At 39.8% G+C, this 19,255-nt stretch overlaps 1 protein-coding gene across 1 annotated transcript in view; it reads left to right on the top strand.

Annotated features, from left to right (window-relative positions):
- PPARGC1A (PPARG coactivator 1 alpha) overlaps positions 1-12,386 on the top strand; it is a 501,596-nt gene extending 489,210 nt beyond the window's left edge. The window contains 4 exon segments of the mRNA XM_030564335.1: positions 3,250-3,371; positions 3,728-3,879; positions 8,764-8,775; positions 8,778-12,386. Of these exon segments, the coding sequence (XP_030420195.1) occupies positions 3,250-3,371; positions 3,728-3,879; positions 8,764-8,775; positions 8,778-8,866 (375 nt within the window). The 3' untranslated portion in view covers positions 8,867-12,386.
- Positions 12,387-19,255: the final 6,869 nt, after the last annotated feature.

Below are 19,255 nucleotides of genomic sequence, written 5' to 3'. Positions count from 1 at the left end.
TGGGTTTCCGAGAACTGCATGCAGACCACACCCTAAAAAGGGTGGACCAGGGTTTTGTTAATCCAAGGCAAACATGGACCATCTTGGAAGGACATGGTGAGCAGCATTGTATGAGCCTTTCCCAGTGCTCTGCTGCAAAGCACACCAGCAGTGCACAAAGGGGAAGGAGGAGCAACAGGGAGAGACATGGCTGAGCATGGCTTCCTCTAGCGCTACTGCCTTTGGTAAACACTGCACCCAGAAGTCACTCAGTAGCAGCCCAGGAGGCAGTGGGCAGAAGAGCCTGGCATGGAAAAACTTTGTTCCTTGCAAAGCTGACATTTGGGGATGAGGGAGAGAGTTCAAGCAGAAGGAAGAAAGTTTGTGGGGGAGAGTGGTTGGGAGGCAAGAGAGAGCTCAGCATAGGATGGCAGTCCTGGCCAAACTGGATGTGCAGATGGCAAACCTGGGTCTCACTCTGACTGCAGTAAGGAAAGCTTGGTCACGCTAGGAATGCTGGCCTCACTAGCTTTTTTAATTTGAAACCATACATTTTATTTATAGATCTACACGTTTTCCTACCCACACAGTCAGTAAGCTAGTTTTTCTGAGGACAGGATAAAAAGCAGGAAGGTGATCTTAAATTAAATCCAAAGGAGGACCAGGCATGTTGGGCCAGAGCGGGTTGGCAGGGCATTTCTTCATATACCTGGCAAATCACTGAACCATACTCAGAGCTTGTGATGCAAGGTAAATGATCTGCAGACTGGAATGAAAAGCTTGACAGTTTTCTGCACATTTCTCTCTGCCCACATTAAATTCAAAACAAAAAGCTTTCCTCTGTAATTTTCCAGTGTCCCACTTCAAACATCATCAACTATAACAAATGCAATAAAGGGCATATTTAATGTGTACATACAGACTTGTGCGTGTTACTTTTTATAAAACAAAAGGAGTATGTTGCAATCTTGTTATGCTTATGTAGCTCCTGTTATTAAAGGTGTATGTCTTTATGAGAGGAGATTACAAATAATCTCCCTATAATCACAATTAAATCAACAAAAGCCAGCCAAGCCAATGTCAATGCTGAAATGAGCCCTATTCTCTCTAATACTTAGACATCATGGCACTCCCTTTAAACAAACAGTTAATGAGAACATCTTGTTGTGCCTACATATTGTAGGGCATATGGTACATTTCAACTTTACATTTGAATTTCCTTAATTTTGTAGTTTTAACTTATTCTCTTAATGATACACTAGCAAGATTTTTTTTAATTGTTCAGTTTTGGTTTTTTACAATTATCTTAAAGACAAAAGGGCAAAAAACAAACAAACAAAAAAATCTGCACACATCCTTACTCAGTCTCACAGAAGTGTGTGCAACAGTTATTTCCATCACATTGTTATATAACAATCTCAGCATCCATGTGTGATACTTTGTTTTTTCAGTCAAAATGTAGTATCTCAGATGACGTGCATTAGTCAGTTTGATCTGTTATGTTATACTCCATCTGGCCAGTCATTTAAGTTCAATATTTAGTGTCAGTGGAATTGTTTCTTATCAAGTGGTTCAGTGCGGTTACATCCTCTTTTTGGTAAGACAGTCTGGAAAGTAATTATTGTGCATATGCAGTCTTTACTGTTTTTAAAGTCTGTGGAGTTGGGGGCGGTGGAGGGGAAGGTCTGTGCTTCCTTATGCCCAATCATACTGAAAGCAAGCAGAGAGAAGAGGAAGGAGGTTGGAGTGCTGACCTCTGCTGCACGCTTCTCAAATCCCTCGTAGTTAACAGAAAACCCTCTGTTCACTCCTCCACCTTCTGCGTAACCATGGATCTGGGTTGGACGTCTTGGAGTTAGAGGTTGAGGATAGGACCAAGAAACAGCTGCTGTTCATAGAGTGTTTCCCTTGTAATCCCATGGTTATCTGTGTGCAAGTTAATGCTTTTCTTAGTTGCATTAATTTCTTTGTGCTGTGTTGCTGTCAAATTCTCTACTAGGGTAAATTGGTGGTGTTCCATTAACCAGTAGAGCTGTGCCAATCTGTAGCAGAGAATTGGCTCTGAGACAGGGTATTGGACATACATGTGGGTGGGAAAAACCAAAAATATGACAATGTTTAGGCAACTGATGTGGAGAAACCATGACCTATCTTGCTGGACTAACTGTTTCCATCTGTCTATCTATAGCCATCTTTTTTATCATGTCTTAAACTTAGATTGTAAGCTCTGTGGAGCAGGGATCATCTTTTCTGTGTCTGAACAGCACCTGGCACATTGGGGTCCTGGTCCATAAGTAGGGCTCCTAGACACTACAGGAGTTCTTCAAAGAACTGTGCTGCCTGAGTGAAGCGTTAGTCAGAAAATCCATCAAGTGAAACTCCCAGAGTTTCCTAGGTTTGGCCACTCTGTCATGGATTTTAACTTGTGGGGTATAATGTGGAGCTGTGGCTGGAGTCTGGACTATTTGAAAATATGTTTATTCCAAGTACAAAATAACAACATACCAGTCAGCATTAGTGCCTGCAAAATTACACAATTGAATAAGAATGTTTCAGCAGTTTTACTAATAAACCAAAAATGTAATTGTAACTATAAGAAATGTGTTATTTTGCTTCCTCAAAGAAACCACTCATGTAATTAGAAATTGTCTTTAGTCTCAGGCTTAGAACAGGTCTTCCTTCATTTTGAGGTTATAAATCACTGAAAACTAGATTATGGTGGCAATGCTGACTGTCCCTTACTTAGGTCTGCTGTGTACATGTCTAGAATGTATTTTCATTATTGCTATGATTGTTATTTATTATTTTTATTACGCTTGCCCCCAACTGAGATTGGGTCCCCATTGTGCTTGGTATTGTTCAGACACATACTAAGAGACAGTCCCTGCCCTAAAGAGCTTACAGTCTAAATGGACAGACAGGCAGAGGACTGGAGTGGAGCAGAGGCACAGAGAGATGTTCCATGTGACGTAACGGACAGTGGCCTAGACAGTAATAGAAGCATCCAGGTCTCCTGACTCCTAATTTGGGGCATATCCCCTGGACCACACTAGCTGTCACATGTAATAATACCATTTAAATATCTACTATGTCCTTCCTCAGAGAACAATATTGCCATTAGCAGGGGGATGGATCTAGTAGGCCTTTTCCACCTCTAACTATACTGCCATCATTATGCAGTCCCAGCACACCCCTATATATGTAAATATATATCATCTGTACTGCACCTATCATAAAAAGTCCCTCTTCTTCCTTTCCCCACCTCCACAGGAAGAACATCGTGTGATGTATGTGGGTAAAATCAGAGCTGATACCACCCAAACAGAACTGAGGGACCGGTTTGAAGTTTTTGGTGAAATTGAGGAGTGTACAGTAAATCTGCGGGATGATGGGTAAGAACTTTCAAGGCTATCTCTTGTTTAGAAGCTGCCCTATGTAAAAAAGAGGATGACAGTAAGATCACCAGTAGGGTCGTTACCAGTGTAAGTGCTGTGACAGATGACATGCTGAGTTCAAAACCTTATTTATTTTCTTTCAGCCTTATTTATTAATGTTGCTAGTTGAGATTTCCTGTCCCAGAAATAAGTATTTAGCTGCATGACAGGACAATCATGCTGATAAATGGATGCAGTAGCTTTGTCATTTGCACTACAGTAGCACCAGTATGTTCCTGCTTTCAGGAATGGGTTACTTTGATGTGCATTAACGCTTTTTAACTTTTCTTCCCAATTGTATTTTTCAATTACAGAGACAGCTATGGTTTCATCACCTACCGCTATACTTGTGATGCGTTTGCTGCTCTCGAAAATGGATACACTTTACGCAGATCAAATGAACCTGACTTTGAGTTGTACTTTTGTGGACGCAAGCAATTTTGCAAGTCTAACTATGCAGACCTAGGTAAGTATTTTGCTGTACATGAAATGTGAGTACTTGATATAGAGATCAAAATAAAACACATAATCCAGGGCTATCCAGGGTTTGGTTTTGTTCGTAGCTATTGTATTTAAGTGTTGCTGTTTTTTTAAAGGCAAATGGTTTCTGCTTATTTGATGAAAACAAGTTTAAAAACTACAACTTTGTCTTACGGCTGAGTGGCAGGCTTTCATAGAGTTTATGTACCATTCATTTGCAATTTATCTATATCGGTGTGGAAATCAATGGACCCTATTGGTGAAAATATTGCCTTGGCGAAATGACAATACTTGGAAAACTTTCTGCATGCATTATTATTTCTGTAACATTATAACTTCTTGGTGCTGATATCGGATGTATTTATATGATCCATAAATAGAGGTAACAGTAGAGTCCCCAACAAAATAAACTTCATCATGATTTTTGCCCTTTCATATGTTTAGGTGCTAGTTATGTAGAACCAGCTGGAGACAAGGACTACAGACTCATAGGGTATGTCTACCCTGCAACAAAACAGCCACGGCTGGCCGGTGTCAGCTAACTTGGGCTCGTGGAGCTATAAAATTGCAGGGTAGACATTTGGGCTTGTGCTGGAGCTGGGGATTCCAGACTACAGCCCAAGCCCAAACATCTACACTGCAGTATTATAGCCCTTCAGGCTAAGCCCCACAAGTCCAAATCAGCTGAACCAGGCCAGCTATGAGTGTTGTACTGCAGTATAGACATGCCCATAGATTTTAAAGCCAGGAAGGACCATTATGATCATCCATTCTGACCCCTTGCATAAACGCAGGCCATAGATTTCACCCTATGATTCCTGCACTGAGTCCAAGCTTGTAAGGGAACTAGAGCATCTCTTTTACAACAACATCCAATCTTGATTTAAGGACTCCAATTGATGGAGAATTTACCCACTCCCTTGGTGTTCACTGTTCCTGTGATTGTCTCTAATTGCAAGCACTTAAGGCTAAATTGTCACAGCCCTTCCTGATATTGGAACATGCTGGGTGTAAGACCTCAGCTTACTCCTCTGTTCAGACTGTGACTCAGGCCTTGGTCAGGAGAGCAAGATGTGCTCATCCAGTGCTGCTTCTTGCAGGCAAGACTGTTTAAAGTGTATGTGCAGATGTTAATTTTTTTACAGCATGCACGCAAGTGTTTGTGTGTGCACATACAGAGGCTATATGATCCACCTGAAAATTGGTTCTTAAATATGTTATCATGCATGTGTTCATCATACATACATCCTATTTTAATAGCAGCAAAGAGTCCTGTGGCACCTTATAGACTAACAGAAGTTTTGGAGCATGAGTTTTCGTGGGTGAATACTCATGCTCATGCTCCAAAACTTCTGTTACAGGACTCTTTGCTGCTTTTACAGATCCAGACTAACACAGCTACCCTCTGATACTTGATCCTATTTTAATGATCTTTTAAAATGCGGATTATTCACTAAATATTAAACCTTAGCTAGTACCTGTCTAAATAGAATTAAGGTATAGCAGATATTCTTTTCTGACTAAAATACCAAGGGAAATGTTATTACAGTACCTTCATTAATTGGTTATTGTGTTTTTATGAATTAATGACCACAATCATTAAAATCTCTGCATAACCCTGTAACACAGGGCTAATGAAATCTTGTATGCACTGCCCTTGGCTTTGTGTGAAGCAAGAAGTGAATGCAAATATATTTTTTTCTAACCAATTGATGTCTTCTCAGAGTAAATGATAAAAGTGATATGCATTGTTCACAATGAATATGCTATAATTCACTTCACTTGCTAAATAGATAGTGTAAAGCTGGGAAAAGGCAGCTGACTGCTGAAGAGATATGGGACTGATGATGAAACTATAAAAGGTGGCAAGTCATTTGTTCAAATGTTGGCTGATAAAAACAGCAAAGACAGATTGAAGTCTTGACTTGGTTTGACATATCTTCTGCGGTGATGAAGCCAGGGGTGTATCTAGTATCTCAATACATCTGGGGCTTAAAATAAGCTTCCTGACGGGGACCCTCTTGAACATTATTCATCATTGGCTGTGGGCCCTTCAAGATCTTTCTCTATTGAGTGGGATCCTCAAAGTATTTCTGAGCTGAACATCTTTGCTTTGTACTACTGACAGCCTGTGTCTCTCTCCACTTCAGATTGCCCTCTCTGAATTTCACAGACTGTGTATCAGATATAGGGAAATGATGGAGTGAACTTTTAACTTCATGAGTCCGTATAAGGGCAGAGGCAATTAATCAGCAATGGGTTGAACGTCTGATCTAAAGATCAACAACATCAGAAAAAATACTGGGAGTTGCTTTTGAAGTGGCCAGAAGTTTAGCATTTCCATGATGAGGCCTAATCTCAAAGTCAAAAGAACTTGTAATGTACATTGTGTATTCAGTGCAAACATATCTCATGATTCAACCTCAGGTGTTAAGAATGACTATCATATATGTAGTGTAGCACAAACACAAGAACCAGGAATAGTCAGTATTAAATAATGATGTGTCTGAAATGAAATGCCCGCAACCTCATCAATGTACTATGGTCTCACTTCTGCATTACATTCATATCATTACATACATAACTTTTCCTACAAGAGAGTGGCCTCACTGAATTTACATGACTAGAGTTACATGTTTGAGTGATGGCGCAATCTCGGTCACAGTGGGTAGGTTACTTCCAAAACACAAACTTAATATTTGTTTAATCATCGTAATCTGGATTGTTGAACAGCTGTGTCTCCTTAACTCTCTAGCCTGGGATGCCTTTTACACCGTTTTGCTGTCAGAACATCCACTCCTGGCCTTCTCACACAGCCTTGAGCATGCAAATACACTCCCAGCTAAATGCATGAACACTCTGAGCAGTCGCTCATGAATTACATACAGGGTGATACCCTCAAATTCTTAGTCCCAGCCTTGTTCCCCCAGAAATGTGCTGCTTCTACTGTTCAGTTCCCTTCTGAATAGTACAAGCTTTTAGGAAGTCTGTCATTTCATCAAAGGAAAATGATAATGCACCAGCCTTGTTATCCCAAATGGAGTTTCCCATACACTTTAATCCAAACGCACTTGTTAAGATAAAACAATAAAATGCATTTATAAACTAAGTGGTTACAAGGGATGATACATAAAACTGAAGATTGGTTACAAAAGAAAATAAAAGTGTAAATCACAAGCTGGTACTTAACTTAAACTAAGAGAACTTAAAAGCAAATGGTTTTGCCTTACCATTCACTGGGTGGGTCTCCTTTCAGCCTGGGACCCTTCCCCCTTAGTTCAGTTCTTTGAGAGCTGTTGATGTCATGAGCAGAGATGAAGGAGGAGAGAGGTATGAACTGTCCCTATGATGAAATGTAAATTTCTTTTTTTACACCTTCCCATTGCTGGAGAATGTCTGCAGATAGTTTTTTAACACCTGACCGTGGTGTCAGTGTGTCTTTGTCTCTGAAAAGCTGGTTTGGGCCTGCCTTTTTAAAAACTTGGAGCATGTTACAGCAAGGATACATAATAGAATCTTATAACTTCACATATAATGTTGATACACATATTTTACCAGGACAATAATGTTCAGTGATTATGACACTTCAAATGATATCTCATAAGGCATATGTTGTTTAAAACGTACCTTATCTTGAAAAAGTGATGAACATAATAGTATAGACCAGCAATTCTCAAACTATGGGGCAGGCCTCTGAAGGGAAGCATGGAAATGTGTCAAGATATGTACGAGCCATGTACTTTTTTTTTTTTAAGAGCTCTCGCTGTCAGCCCTGGGTGGCTCATGCTGAAGGTCCGGGCACACCCAGGAGGCAGGGATAAAAGGAACAGCGGGGGCCCCGCCAACCTGGGGCTGACAGCAGAAGTCCTGTCACCTGAGCTCAGGCTCTCCTTCCCTCCCTACTCAATCCCTCACCTAGGGGCGACAGGCCTCAGACTTTCCTTCCACACTAAGTTTGCTGTGAAAAGTGATTGACAAATATCACCTTTCACATTGCCACTGTTACTTCTGCGCTGCTGCTGGCACAACGTTGCCTTCAGAGCTGGGTGCCTGGCCAGCAGCCACTGCTCTCCACTTTGCCTTCAGAGCTGGGTGTTGGTATGTGTACTTGGGGGGAAGACCATAAATGACTACAAACCCAAAGAAGGGGGGCCCAATCAAATCAAATGAGAACCACATTATTATTTATCATTTGTATTACAGTAGCATCTAGAGATCCCAACTGAGGGTCGCTAGTGCCAGATGCTGGGAATGGATGACTGGAGATGGATCACTCAATAATTTCCCTATTATGTTCATTCCCTTTGTAGCACCTGGCATTGGCCACTGTTGGGAGACAGGATACTGGGCTAGATGGACCTTTGGTCTGACCCAGTAAGGCCATTCTTATGTTCTGTACAAAGCCATAGTCCTTGCCCTAAAGAGCTGACAGTCTAAATAGACAAAGTAAACAAAAGGAGAGAAAAAAATACAGGAAGGTGAAGTGACTTGTCCCCCGGCAGGACAGTTGCCAAGTCAGAAATAGAATCCAGAGCGCCTGGGTCCCAGTTCATTGTTCTATCCACTGCCTTTCTGCAGAGCCCTTTATCCATGGTTTTAACCTGCCTTTCTTCAAACTATGATTTTATTATAAAGCCCCTTTCTTACACAAAGCGTCTCCACTACCCAAAGTCTTGATTCTAGTGCCTTGTCATATTACAGGGACATGTGAATTTGCTCATGATGCCTTTTTGTTTCCATAATGCTAGTGATTCAAACTGGTATGAAGAGCAAACTGCAAGCCTTAGGAAGCATTATTGTGTGGGAGGGGGAGGGAAGTGTCATGAAATTTGCGAGACCTCTTAGCTCACCTCTGCATCTCTGGTTTCAGACTCAAACTCAGATGATTTGATCCTACTTCCACTAAGAGCAAATATGACTCCATGGATTTTGATAGTTTACTTAAAGAGGCACAGCGAAGCCTGCGTAGGTAACATGCATCACAGCTGAGGATAATGAGGGATGGCGAATACCTCACGACATCATGTCCTTCAATAATGGACAATTTAGAAGTCATACTTAGGATTTCTCCTATTCTTTACACTCTCTGTACAAAAACATGGTTTACATGAACACAGCTGCTCGAAGAGTGAAGAGGCAAAATGGATATCCAGGAAGCACATGTATAGCCATGGGTGTCAGCTTTACTTTCCTGGGATTGATGGCGGGTGGGGGGTTTCTGATGTTCATAGAGAGTGCAAGTGCAAACCCCTTGAAATGGCAGCAGTTCCACAGAGTTACACTTAAAATGTAGAACTTCAAAATGTGTACATATCACATTTTAACAAAACAAAAATCAAATTGAGAACTACAGCTGCTGATGTCTGGGAATCAGACGCTGCATTTCTTTAAAAAGGCGCTTCTTCCCACAACACAATGATAATATGACAATCCAGAAGAAACCACAGGTCCTAGAAGCTGACTGTCCTTTTATTTTGTTTTTCTGATGGAGGAGAAAATGAAAGGCTAAATCTTGCCTAACATTTTGAAGTTTCATCTTTTAATTCTGACACCCATGTAAATGTCCAAACTGTTGATCTTCCACAATGAAATTTTCAAAGCCTTGTTAATGGTCAAATGTGCAGCTTGTTCAGCAATTTTATTCTGATGAGCGGACATGGTGTTGTATTACTAACGAGAGTTGGGTATAACTATCTGAGGGAGCGATGTGTACAGATAGCTTTTTGCTACTTCTCTAATGTAGTTGAGTATTTACTGATGTGAAATGGGAGTATTTTTATTTTGTGTACATACTGTATGACAACGTTCTTTTTTGGTTACAGCTATGCACTGTAAATGCAGCCTTCTTTTCAAAAACTGCTAAATTTTTCTTAATCTAGAATATTCAAATGTAATTATATGAGGTGAAACAATTATTGTACACTAACATATTTAGAAAGCTGAACTTATGCTTCTATATATTTGATTGTAACAAAGAGAAGAGTGTGCGTGCGTGTGTGTGTGTGTTGAGTGCAAAAATATCAATGCTTTACACACATTCATCCCTTCTTTGGTGACCTTATCTAAGATTTTGTCAAGAACTATCCAAGCCCAAAAGGTATAACCACTTCTGCAATATTTTCCACATTTTTCTCATTGTTTGTTTTCTTTTGCCGTTTATACACTGGATTTGTTAGGGAAATGAAATATTCTCATCTAAAATTTTCTAGAGATATCATAATTTTATGTATAATCTCTTAAATGGGTAATCATTAAGAAATGTTTTTATTTTATGTATCAACAGTAGTTTTTAGAACTAGAAGTCAAAAATCTTTTAAAATGCTGTTTGTTTTAATTTTTGTGATTTAATTTGATGAAAAAATGCTGAGGTACTAAGCACGGTATGATTTTTACAATAATTTTGTGTGTCTAAGCACTGTTCTTGAAGCCAGTAATCTTTTCATTGGCAGAGCTTGATGCTATTTATCTATATTTTTTACAGTTATGCATCCTGTATAAATACTGATCCTTCATTCCTTTGTTTACTAAAGAGACATATTTATCAGTTGCAATTAACATATTTATTATAAATTATGAGATGACTAAAATAATAAAAGGCCAGTGGAAATTTTGTACCTAGGATGCATGACACTTGTCAGGTTGGAGTAAGTGCTTCATTGGAAAATTCAGCTTTTTGCAGGAGCAGTGTTTTTTACTATGCACTACCATGGCCTCAGATGTGTCCATGACATTGTTGATGAAATTGCTTCTGCAAAATTAAATAGAAACTTCATGAAAAAAAAAACTACCATTCTGAATATCAGGATTTCATCTGAACTTGGAGCTTCTAGACTGAATCCGTGAAGTTTGGAGTCCGCTTGTAAGTTTATAGATTGGTATTCTATTACTGTTTGGCATTCATGACTTCTTTTAAAGATATGGCACGCCTACCTATTTAATCTCCCTTCTCACCCCGACTCTTAGAAAACTGATTTCACCCCCAAGCCAATGCAGCTGATTTTGATAGCTGCATTCATTTTATCACCAGCATATTGTGTTCTGAGAGATTCCACTGTCTGTCTTGTTGGATGCTTGCTTGATTTTTTGGCTTCTTATTTCTAAGTAGATAGATAGCAATAAAAAAAGAGAACTTTTCACAAGTTCAGTGTTACAATTGTAACATCCTTTAATCTGCATAATTCTTGCCGTTGCTCTGTAGGTTAAAATGCAGGTATTTTAACTTTGATTGTGTGAATGCCAAACTAAAGTTTACAGTTTCCTTTCTGGATTTGAGTATCTTCTGTTGTAAAGAAAGACTATTAAAAGCAATAAATTATTTTTAGAAATCAATATTTAGTATATCATATTATGTGTTCAAGGACCAGATGCATTACCTATTTGCCTTTAAATTCCTGTGATTAAATTTTAAATATGTTCTCTTTTGCCCTGGATTGCTGAGATGACAAATAGTGTGCTTTTTCTTCCTCTTCCCTCCCCTCCCCCCAACAGACATTATACCACAGTTCAATTTTTTTTTCATGGCCTGACAAATATTCTTTCTTGAAGATAGCTTTTCCCTCCGTGGACTTACAGATTGCATATGAAATTAACGTAGAAGTAGGATCTCTGAATAATCTGAATAAACTATTTGTATCTTTTGTAGACACTGGGTTAGCCCTCAAAATGTAAAGTTAGGGATTTTTTTTTAAGAGAACATTTCAAATTAGCACATGCATCACATCATCACTAGAGGGCAAACTGCAGTATAGATCTGTATGTCTTTTAGATGAAGATTGTACCGTTGCTTCCATGCTGTGGTAAGTACCACATCTGCAATACTGGTAACAGAACTGGTACTTAGGAACTATGGTCTTTTCTAGAGATGTAACAAAGTAATTCCTACATAACACAAATTGATCTGAATCCAAACAGAAGGAACCTAAAATTGCGGGGAGGAGGAGGATTCTCAATCTGTGTTAAACAAATCTGAACAACAATTGGTTGCCAGTGCCGATAACAGCACGGAGAGAAAAGTTTGTGTTCTAGGGTTATAATAGTTGGGTCAGCTGAAAAAAGCCTTCTTTTCATCTCTTTAGATGTAAGCTTACAGTAGGTAATGATTATGTGTCCTTTTTGATGGCTGTAATGAGAAGTTCAATCACTGTAGTATAAGATCTGATCTATAAATGATCTAGAATAGCCATGTAATATAATGTAATGATTCTAAATTTGTACCTATATGACAGACATTTTCAATAATGTGAACCACTGATCTGATGGAGCTACTGTAAAATTTGTACAGTAGGTGAAAGTGTAAAGCTATTGGTTGGACTATGCTGAACAGAGAAAATGAACTATTAGTTTAGCCCTAGCTGGGCTATTTTCCACCTGCCAATTCTACATGTACTGTTGTGGTTTAATTCATTGTATGAAAATTCCTGTGATTTTTTTTTAAATGTGCTGTACACATCAGCCTCACTGAGCAAATAAAGGGAAACGAATGTTTCAAATTCATTTCTGTTTCTCTTATTTATCACAAATGAATTAGTGGCCTATTTTCTAGCTAGACACGTACTGAGTTTCCTTTTACGCTCTATGTAGGTTCATAGCAGATTTCAAACAGTACAACTTGCATCTGGGCTATTGCTCTTTGTTTGAGCGGGGGGCCAAAACAGTGGGTTTACAAAAGAAATCTACTAGATGAAAAATTGATCTCGGATTTTTTTTCACCTGATGTAGCTAAGAGTCACTTTGAAAGATCAGCAGATCTAAACTTTCAGTTTAGAAATCACTTAAGGAAGAGTATTGACTGTTAGCAGTTGTAATGGGGGACAGCCTTTCACTTCTAGGTCACCCATTTGAATCTAGCTCAATCTGGTAAAAGGGGTTGATATTAATATTGGCTGATGGCCTCCGTCTACTGCCTAATGAATAACAAGCCTCTGTATCATGGAACACAGCACCACACTGGCACTCATAGCATCGTTATCTCAGTAGAGAGGCCAAAGTGTCAACAAGCATGGAGATTTGAGGCTCAAGCCCTCCTTGCAAATGGAAGATGTTACACCTGCAGAGCCATTCACATTGGCTCAGGTAACACACAGGTAATAACTGCAAAGTTCAGTACAAAGCCTACTACAAAGCAAAGTGCATACCCAGTGTGGTGACCTGGCAAACTATATTTTCAGCATGAATGCACAAGAAAAGAGGTGAACAGGGGGAAAGGGGAGAGAAATGAGTTTATCAGCTGCAGTTACACTGAGCCTTCATGCATGGTATATTAGTGAGTAGTCAGTGACCAGGAAAACCCCATGCTATGGCGCTCTGCTGGGAACCTACAAGGATGATTAGTAATAAAGCACCGGGCAGAACGGCCTTCTCAGTGGCTGTTCTAGTGAGCCCCTCTACACAACTGGGGGGAGGATAGCTCAGTGGTTTGAGCATTGGCCTCCTAAACCCAGGGTTGTGAGTTCAATCCTTAAGGGGGCCATTTAGGGACCTGGGGCAAAATGAGTACATGGTCCTGCTACTGAAGGCAGGGGACTGGAGTCAATAACTTTTCAGGGTCACTTCCAGTTCTGAGATAGGTATAGCTCCATATATTATGATGCAACTTGAGATTTTAGTCACCTTCTCCTCCAGAAGAGAACTGAGGTGCATGCAGATGGTTGCCAATACAATGCTGGAGGAAGTCTGTAGATAAAAAGAGGACTGTCTGTCTGAGAGGTTTCAGGAGCTGTAAATTCACTTTAAAAACAATTCTGCTCATAGAGCATATTTCAGTTCTGTCAGCTCCGACCCTGTCCAAATTATGACTCATTCCAAATCCTGCCATTCATTTGATCTTCTGTCTGCATGTGACTCTGACTGACTTAAATGCTTCCTGCTTCCAAAGCATCCAGTTTAAGGTGCTGACTCAGGTATTTAAGGCCCTTCACTCCAGACTTCCATCTTAACTAAATAACGCAGTTTCAGAAGTGAACCAACTTAAACTGCTTCTGCAGCTGCTTTGTCTGTTGAAATGAAAGGAGATTCTAAATACATACTACTGCACTGAAAGGGAGCAAGTATGGATCTCTGCTGGGGCTATGCCTACTCCTCAGTGTCCCCTGGACCCAGAACTGTACAGGGAAGGCAACCGTTTTTATGGGCACAAGGACAGACACTGTGCCCTGTCATGCTGTGTGTCATGGCTCACGACAGCAAGTACCTGCCTCAGGCAGATTTTAAAAAGAGGGCAGATGCCCCAAACTGATGCTGTGTTCTCTAATTAGATTTCACCACGCCAGTAACAAATGTGAACTGTAATAATCTTACCATAGCGTTACAGACAGGCACCTTATACTGGTGCATATATCTTGCCACCTGGGCTTAGTGATAAATGGTCATTTGTACCAATAATCACATCACATTTAAGTTGCTTCCAGCCCCAAGAGACCAGTCACTTACCCCAGATCAGCTGGTACTCTAGATCCTACACCAAAGACAATGCCTGTAGTCAATACTGTAATAAACTTTTTAAAGGTTTATTAACTAGGAAAAAAGATATAAAAGAGTTATTTACAGGCTAAGCCAGCAAATGTACACGCAAATTGTTACCATCTAAATCCTAAAAGTGACAGAATTGTAGTGATCTGTCAATTCAAAGTGTCTTTCAGGGCAGCCCCAGGAGGCAGCCCCTGGAGATCACTGGCTTCAGCTTAGAGTCTCTGGCCTTCCAGAGTTTAAACAACCAAAAAGATGTGGTTTCTGTTTGTCAGGGATCTTTATCACCTTCCCAGAGTTCAAGATGATGAGATGAGTTCATCTGCATCTCTCTTGTTCATAGGTGGAGTGGGAGTGGGGAGGATGCAATCAACAGTCTTTTTTATTTTGATGTTCTGCAATGATTTGTCTGGTGTCTATGGATCTTCTGTTACTGGGCAGGCGATAACATCTCCTGTGGCAAACTAGTATTTCACACTTGGTAATATTTCTCTCCTGACTATGGGGGTTTACAGTTTCAGAGCAAACACTTAAATCAGTGTTTCCCAAACTTGGGACGCCACTTGTTTAGGGAAAGCCCCTGGCAGGCCGGGCTGATTTGTGTACCTGCTGCATTTGCTGATTCGGCCGATTGTGGCTCCCACTGGCCATGGTTTGCTGCTCCAGGCCAATGGGAGCTGCGGGAAGCGACGGCCAGTACATCCCTCAGTCCACGCTGCTTCCAGCAGTTCCCATTGGTCTGGAGCAGCGAACCGCAGCCAGTGGGAGCCATAATCGGCCGGACCTGCGGATGAGGCAGGTAAACAGACCGGCCCAGCCCGCCAGGGGCTTTCCCTGCACAAGCAGCATCTCAAGTTTGGGAAACACTCTCTTAAATAATACCTTATAATATGGGATATAGATATTATAGGTGAAATTAATACATGCAGCAATATACAGGCATTTCATAGAGTCTAAGCACTGAATACATCATTTTGCTCAAAATAGGTATTAGTCTTATAATAAGTGACCTGATCTGGTCTCCAGCTACAAGGTTGTCAGTTCTTAGCTAATGCCTGCAGCCTGTCAGGAGCTGGCATCTGGCCTGCTGGCATCACACTGATGCCAGCACAACAGCTGCAGAAGCAGTTCAAACAGGGTCTGTTGGCCACCTGATGATGTCATTAGACTGCTTTTTGCTTTTGTCACTCTCGTCCCAGTGCTGACTGGCTGCTCATCTCAAACCTCTCTGTCGTCCCTTCTATTGGCTGGCTGGCTACACAAGTCTCTCCTAACAAAACTCCATCCAAAGGTTTAAAGGCAATCACTAACCAAACAGAAAGCCATGGCACAGACATGAAGGTTGGAAAACCTGTACTCTGCTTATATGTGCTAGTCTTTTCCCTCTACCTTTTGCCTGTCTTGTCTATTTGAACTTATAGTTGTTTGGCACGGGGGCTTTCTTCTATACTAGATTTGTACAGACCTTAGCAGTTAGCCATTGCTGAAATAAATATAATAATTAACCATAATGCTGGGGTTTCTGTTTAGTCGCAACATTTTTAACTATTTACAGATCCTGAATATTGAGCTTTTTGCTCACATTGCTCTTGGAATTAAATTTTTCACTGTGTGGGATTGACAGTGATGCATTGTTCCAGTCCATGTTAATGCCTAAAACTTAGCAGGCCAAATCCATCCTTGATGTAATTAATCAATGTCAGTGGAGTTGTACCAAGAATGAATTTAGCCCAATATTTCTCTAGTTACTGTGCTATTTAATTTAATTTGTTTATTCATGTCATGACTTTTGCAACGCACTTTAATTCTTGCAAAGAGCACTCTAGTAAATTTGCAATAAACTAAAGTATTTCTTATTTCCCATTCCATCATTTGATATTATTAAGGTTTATTGCATAAAATCAGGCTCTCATTTAATAAGAAAGCATCTCATCTATTGCCTAGGCTCCACCCAGAATCCTAGACTAAGTACTGAGCATTAAGCTCCTGTGGTCATATTTAGGTACTTAAGTAAGCAGCCATGTTTTCAAAAATGCTGAGCACCCAGCAGTTCCCGCTGACTTCACTTACAGCGGCTGGTGCTCAGTATGTTAAGATCAGAGCATATCTTTAAACCAGCAATTCAATAAGCCATTTAAACATGTGCTTAAGTCCTGAATCAGCAAATTACTTAAGCATGTATTTAAGTTCCATTGAAGGCAAGTGCTTAAATGTTTTATTGGCTAGGTATGGAATGCTAATTTGGACTCAGGCATCTAATTTTACACATCTGTTCTTGAAAAGTTAGGCCTTAGCTGTAACCTGTAATGTGACAGTATCTCTCGAAAAGGTCATGTTGTTAATGCAAATTTTTCAGTAATAAAACAATGATGGAGAAATGACAGAAAATCTTACACATAGTCACAGTTGTGACTAAATAGAATGTTTTCAAAATTTTATACATGGCTTTAGCAAGATAGTTTGCTTTATTAATATCATTTCACATTACACAACTAGATATAACACATTGAACGTCATGTGCTGTTATTCTATTGTCATTCAGGATTAATTAATAAACCGCTAAATAAAAGTTTAAGCAATGTAACTTTTCCCTTATATCTTGCAGTTCATCCACTCAACATTGGTATTCCAGATTCACAAGAAAAATAAACTATAAATCAATTTTCTCTACTTTATAAGAAAGTAATAAATAAGGTCACAAACAGTACAGTAGTTCCTTGGAGGTTTGTAACATCATGATTTAAAGCTTAAAAAGATTGAATCAAAAGCTGAATTAATCCCTAAGGGAAAAGATTCTATATAGATTCTATTGATAGACACAGAGCAGCCCAACTTCATTGGCATGTAGTATAGTTGTTAATATGCTGGGACAAAGGAAAAGAATCTCAACGAGAGAAGAGAATTAAATCGTCAAGGGGAGGAAGTGAAAACATCCTGGACAATCCCACCACTTCATGTTGATCTGCTTTTCTTCCTTTCCGCTGGGAAAGCACCAAACAAATCACTTTCCTAGAGGACAAACCATTTTTCTGAATATGTATAGTACATGTCCTTCACTTATTTGTTCTGAGGACATTTTTAAAAACAATCTATAGTCTCATAAACCATTGTAAACATTCCATGTGTCATGTGCACTAAAGCCTAAATGGATGTGATTGAATTCAGATGATTTCCCCTCTAAACATTAGCAGCATATGAACTAAAAGCAGAGGGAAGAGTTCTTCTTCATGTGTAGGTTCAAATGGCAAGACTTTGAAACACTACAAATATTGTTCCAAACCTATAGACATGTGTGTTCCCCTCCAACTCTTTTGTGAACCCATAGTTTTTAAAGCCACGTGTCTCCGTTCATATTAGTTAACAATAAAAATCTATAATCTAGCCACCGCAACTGGCCTAGGTGAGGCAACCTCTCCATCCAAATTTAAATAGAAGTAATAAATAGGAATGAATCCTTGGTAAAGAAACCTATGGGAATATTTTTCAATAATTGCATTTTGTAGTAGTTTAGAATAACTGTACACACAGAATAAATTGTAGCGGTGATCTCTGAAATGCACTATACCTTTTGTGAACACATACCTTTGTAAATGCAGTATGAAACCAGCATTTCAACTTCCTCACTGAACAGTTTCTTATGGTATTTGCTAATAGAAATTCAGTTACACATGGTAGAGGTAACTGGACAAAACCTTTAAGTGAAATATTGATCCCTTTGAAGTCAGTGACCAAAAAATGCCAATTTACTTCAGTTGTGCGCAGGACTTCACTCTTTGTATTTATACCAGCTTGGAAAATAGTGGCCACTTATCAACCATACATGAGCCGTTTGCCTTATCTGCTCCATGCTGCAATGTCAACCACATTTGGGCCAACTGAAAGCCAAAATTAAGTGCAAAGAAAACCATGTTCTAAATGGTGAAATACCTAAATGATTATGAGGCCTGTTAATTGAATAAAATGTTTGCTGCAATTTATTCTTGACACTGTACACTCCAATCTCGATTAAATTAATACCTGATAAAGTACTGAAATTATTACAGCCACAAAGTTGCAGCCCTGTGCCCTGAAGGCAAGGCATTTAAGCACTCTCCTCTGTGTCTTCATAATATTGACTTTGGCATCATGAAAAACATGTACTTGTACCTCACAGTAATGGTTTCCTAACACAGTCTTATGCACACAGTGTGATGGCAGTAACCTTTTTCTAAAAAAAAACCTCTCTACCACGCACATGAAAAATGATGCAGTGCTTGCTCTCTTTTAACCATTTACTAGGCCCATGGCATTGTAACTATAGTTTTCTACTGTATGAATAATGTATCATATAAGCTAGACATGCTCTCGGTTACAAACTCCTGCCAGCAAGTAGTGGATAGCAAGTGCTATCACTGAACAGTGATTAATTGCTCACCCTTCTGAAGGAGCCTTGTTTCATAAACTGGTCACACAGCATGTTACGTGGACTGTGTCAGCTTCACATGAGGTTTCTTACAATCACTTAATGAGACATAATGGTGCACATTGCAACGATCCTTTGTTGCACATCTTTGCGCAATGGGAGTATAGCTGGAAATCCATTTATTTACTTCTTTCATTTGCCAATAGGTACTAAAGTTTAGCGCAGTGCTGCAGAGGTGCGGGTGCTACTGCTGCAATGTTGACATTTTCCATAAGACAATATAACAGCTTGTTTAGGCTCCTAGATCATCATCTTCAATGTATTTTCTTTAGACAGGGTGGGCTAGCAAGCAGCAGTGGGGGGCAAACCCCTAAAGGGGTGACGGCTGTGTATATTGATACTTATGTGACATGTCTCCAAACCCCCTTTGCTGTGGAAATCTACTGGACATCTTCTGAGAGCAGATGTGCACACAGGATTTTCAGTCTACCAAGGT

The sequence above is a fragment of the Gopherus evgoodei genome, chromosome 5, assembly GCF_007399415.2.
Source record: "Gopherus evgoodei ecotype Sinaloan lineage chromosome 5, rGopEvg1_v1.p, whole genome shotgun sequence".
Taxonomy (NCBI): domain Eukaryota; kingdom Metazoa; phylum Chordata; order Testudines; family Testudinidae; genus Gopherus; species Gopherus evgoodei.
Note: the sequence above shows the minus strand (reverse complement) of the source record. Positions and strands in the feature narration are given on the sequence as shown.